This window comes from Cyprinodon variegatus, unplaced genomic scaffold (genome assembly GCF_000732505.1).
Source record: "Cyprinodon variegatus isolate N-32 unplaced genomic scaffold, C_variegatus-1.0 Scaffold140, whole genome shotgun sequence".
Classification (NCBI taxonomy): Eukaryota; Metazoa; Chordata; class Actinopteri; order Cyprinodontiformes; family Cyprinodontidae; genus Cyprinodon; species Cyprinodon variegatus.
The window spans coordinates 142,215-144,610 of record NW_015150593.1 but is presented as its reverse complement, the minus strand read 5'-3'; the positions used below and the strand labels follow the sequence as shown (position 1 = coordinate 144,610).

The 2,396-nt window shown below is 35.7% G+C and overlaps 1 protein-coding gene across 3 annotated transcripts in view; it reads right to left on the bottom strand.

Moving 5' to 3' along the window:
- Positions 1-2,396, bottom strand: part of LOC107086010 (pleckstrin homology domain-containing family A member 5-like) — a 190,532-nt gene that overhangs the window by 78,185 nt on the left and 109,951 nt on the right. For all 3 annotated transcript variants that reach the window (XM_015376728.1, XM_015376727.1, XM_015376726.1), the window contains exon 4: positions 1,261-1,344. In XM_015376728.1, coding sequence (XP_015232214.1) covers positions 1,261-1,344 — 84 coding nt within the window. The remainder of the gene's footprint in view (positions 1-1,260; positions 1,345-2,396) is intronic.

Genomic DNA, 2,396 nt, shown 5'->3' with positions numbered 1-2,396 from the left:
AAAAAGTCAGAATTCTGACTTTTTCCCATACTAAACTGAAATAAAATCTAAAAACGGTTAACTCTTTCTTTTTTTTTTTTTCCAGTGGCCCTAATCCTCTTCCATATAGATGAATATTTAGCTTCAGTGAAATGGTTTAGGAATGTGGAAGATGACAAGCGCTTCCTGGGTAATTGAGAAACTGAGCAGAACTGATGCATGTTGCACAACATAAGAATAGATGCTTTGAGTGCACCATTAAAGCAATGGTTAATGGCAGTGTGGGCTGTGATGCAAACAGTTTAGTATGTGTGTGGATAGCACGCCTACAACTCAGACAGAAAAGGCGTGCGTAGAAGCATTGAGAAAAGCAGTTACTGTAGCACAATTGCTTTTTCTTTTACTGACCGACCAAAGCTGCATTGGTTATTTATCACTAGGTTAAACATTGAACAGGATAAGTTAAAATTCTTAAGGTGGACATTCACTCAGACATGTTTATAGAGTGGCGAGAACCAGCAGGATGACTTCCATCCTGATGCTGTTTTATCTGAAGACGTGCATTAATGGTGCAAGAAAACAGAAGCAGAGATAACAGCAATCACTATAAAGTCTCATTAAATATATAAATCAATGTATTTCCAACATCTGATGAAGATGAGAAAATATTTGAAAAGTTTTGTCCTTGTTTTTGAGATTCAAAGTCCTGCACTGCAAAAAACTAAATCTTGATAAGTCATTTTTTTCTTAAAATAAGTGCATTTGTTCTTGAATTGAGGAGATAAAAGAGAAATTTTGCCAATGGAACAAGACAATTTACATTTAAAATAAGAAAACACAATTACATTGTCTTATTTCAAGTGAATACTATCTAATTATCTTATTTTAAGAGTAAAAATACTGATTCCATTGGCAAACTATCTCATTTACCTACTCAAATCAAGGGTACATAAACTTAATTTAAGAAATTTTTACTTATTTCTAGATTGTTTTTCCAGTGTGAGAATAACTGCTCAGTTAGGCAACAGATAAAATCTTTCTGACCGCATTAGATTTAGAGCAAGTAAGATATCTTTTCAAATAGATTTCTAAGAAATTGTAATTTAGTTATACAACAGGGGATGCATTGACTAAAAGGAGCTTAACGGGAAAAACTGAAAATATAAAATAGCTAGACAACTTCTGGTTCAATGTTTCCGACTTATTCAGAGTTTCAGCAGAATTCTGCAGTTTAAAAATGTAACCCGGCAGCATTCTGACAGCGATAAACAAAACACTCACTGTTCGTTGACGACAAAGATGCAGTTGTCTTGTGAGGGTAAGCCCGAGACAGGATGTTTGCAGGTCACCTTCCGCTCATTGTGGCTAATGAGAATGGAGAGAGAGAAAATAAAGATTAATAACTCGATGATGCGTGAACAAGTTCATTGTTAATGTGCAATCCACCTTTCATGGATATGTTCAAATGTTTGTGAGCGTTTAGGTCGAGCTGCCCCCCCCCATACTGACAGCATGGTGATACTGAGGATGCCACCCACCCATCCCGCCAATCATAGCTGACCACGGTCATTTCCACCTTGACATAATTACATCATGCTACAGGCCCTACTTTACATGGCAGCCTGCTTGTCAGTGGAAGTCCCTGAATAAATGCTGCCTGGAGCAGCTTCTAACATCGTTCCTTAGAATCAGAGATCGTTAGAAATGATGACTCTATTTAATCATAGCAACGAGCATGGAGGAATCAATAAGACTGAGTTTGAATTCTGTCATATATAATTTGATTGATTCTGTATATCTGTGTATATAAGCAAAAAGACAATGATGTGAAATCTGGCTTTAAGATATGTAAATAAATAGTACTAAACGGAAATAAACAGAAAAAATGTCGTCATTTTTGTGAAGTAGGGGGTAATGCTCCATGACAGAAGGAAACCCTCAGCAGCTAGACATACTGACAACTTTAATTCTCCCACTGTTTTCATTAAAATAGGGGGAAAAATTATTATTGTGCATCCAGGAAGCTTTTTCATTTCAAAATGTCAGAAACTGAACTCAACGCTATTTCTGACATTTTGAATTGATAAAGCTTCCTGGATGGGATGCGAAACGTCTTCAAACTTGGAAACAAAGTCCAGTGGATTTAACTTTTTTGAAAATACTGAATAGATTTTATTTTATATATATATTAGGGGTGGAACGATTCACAAAATCCACGGTTCGGTTCGATTCACGGTTTCGTGGTCACGGTTTTCGGTTCGATTCGGTATATGTTGATTGTTACACCGAAATCCCATAAAAATTTATGAAATTAATGAAAAAATCCCCCAAAGAATAATGTATTGTAATTATTTTAAATGATCCGCAGAAACCATGGATAATTTCGGCATGTTTTGCTGCTTTGAATTTAATCATCT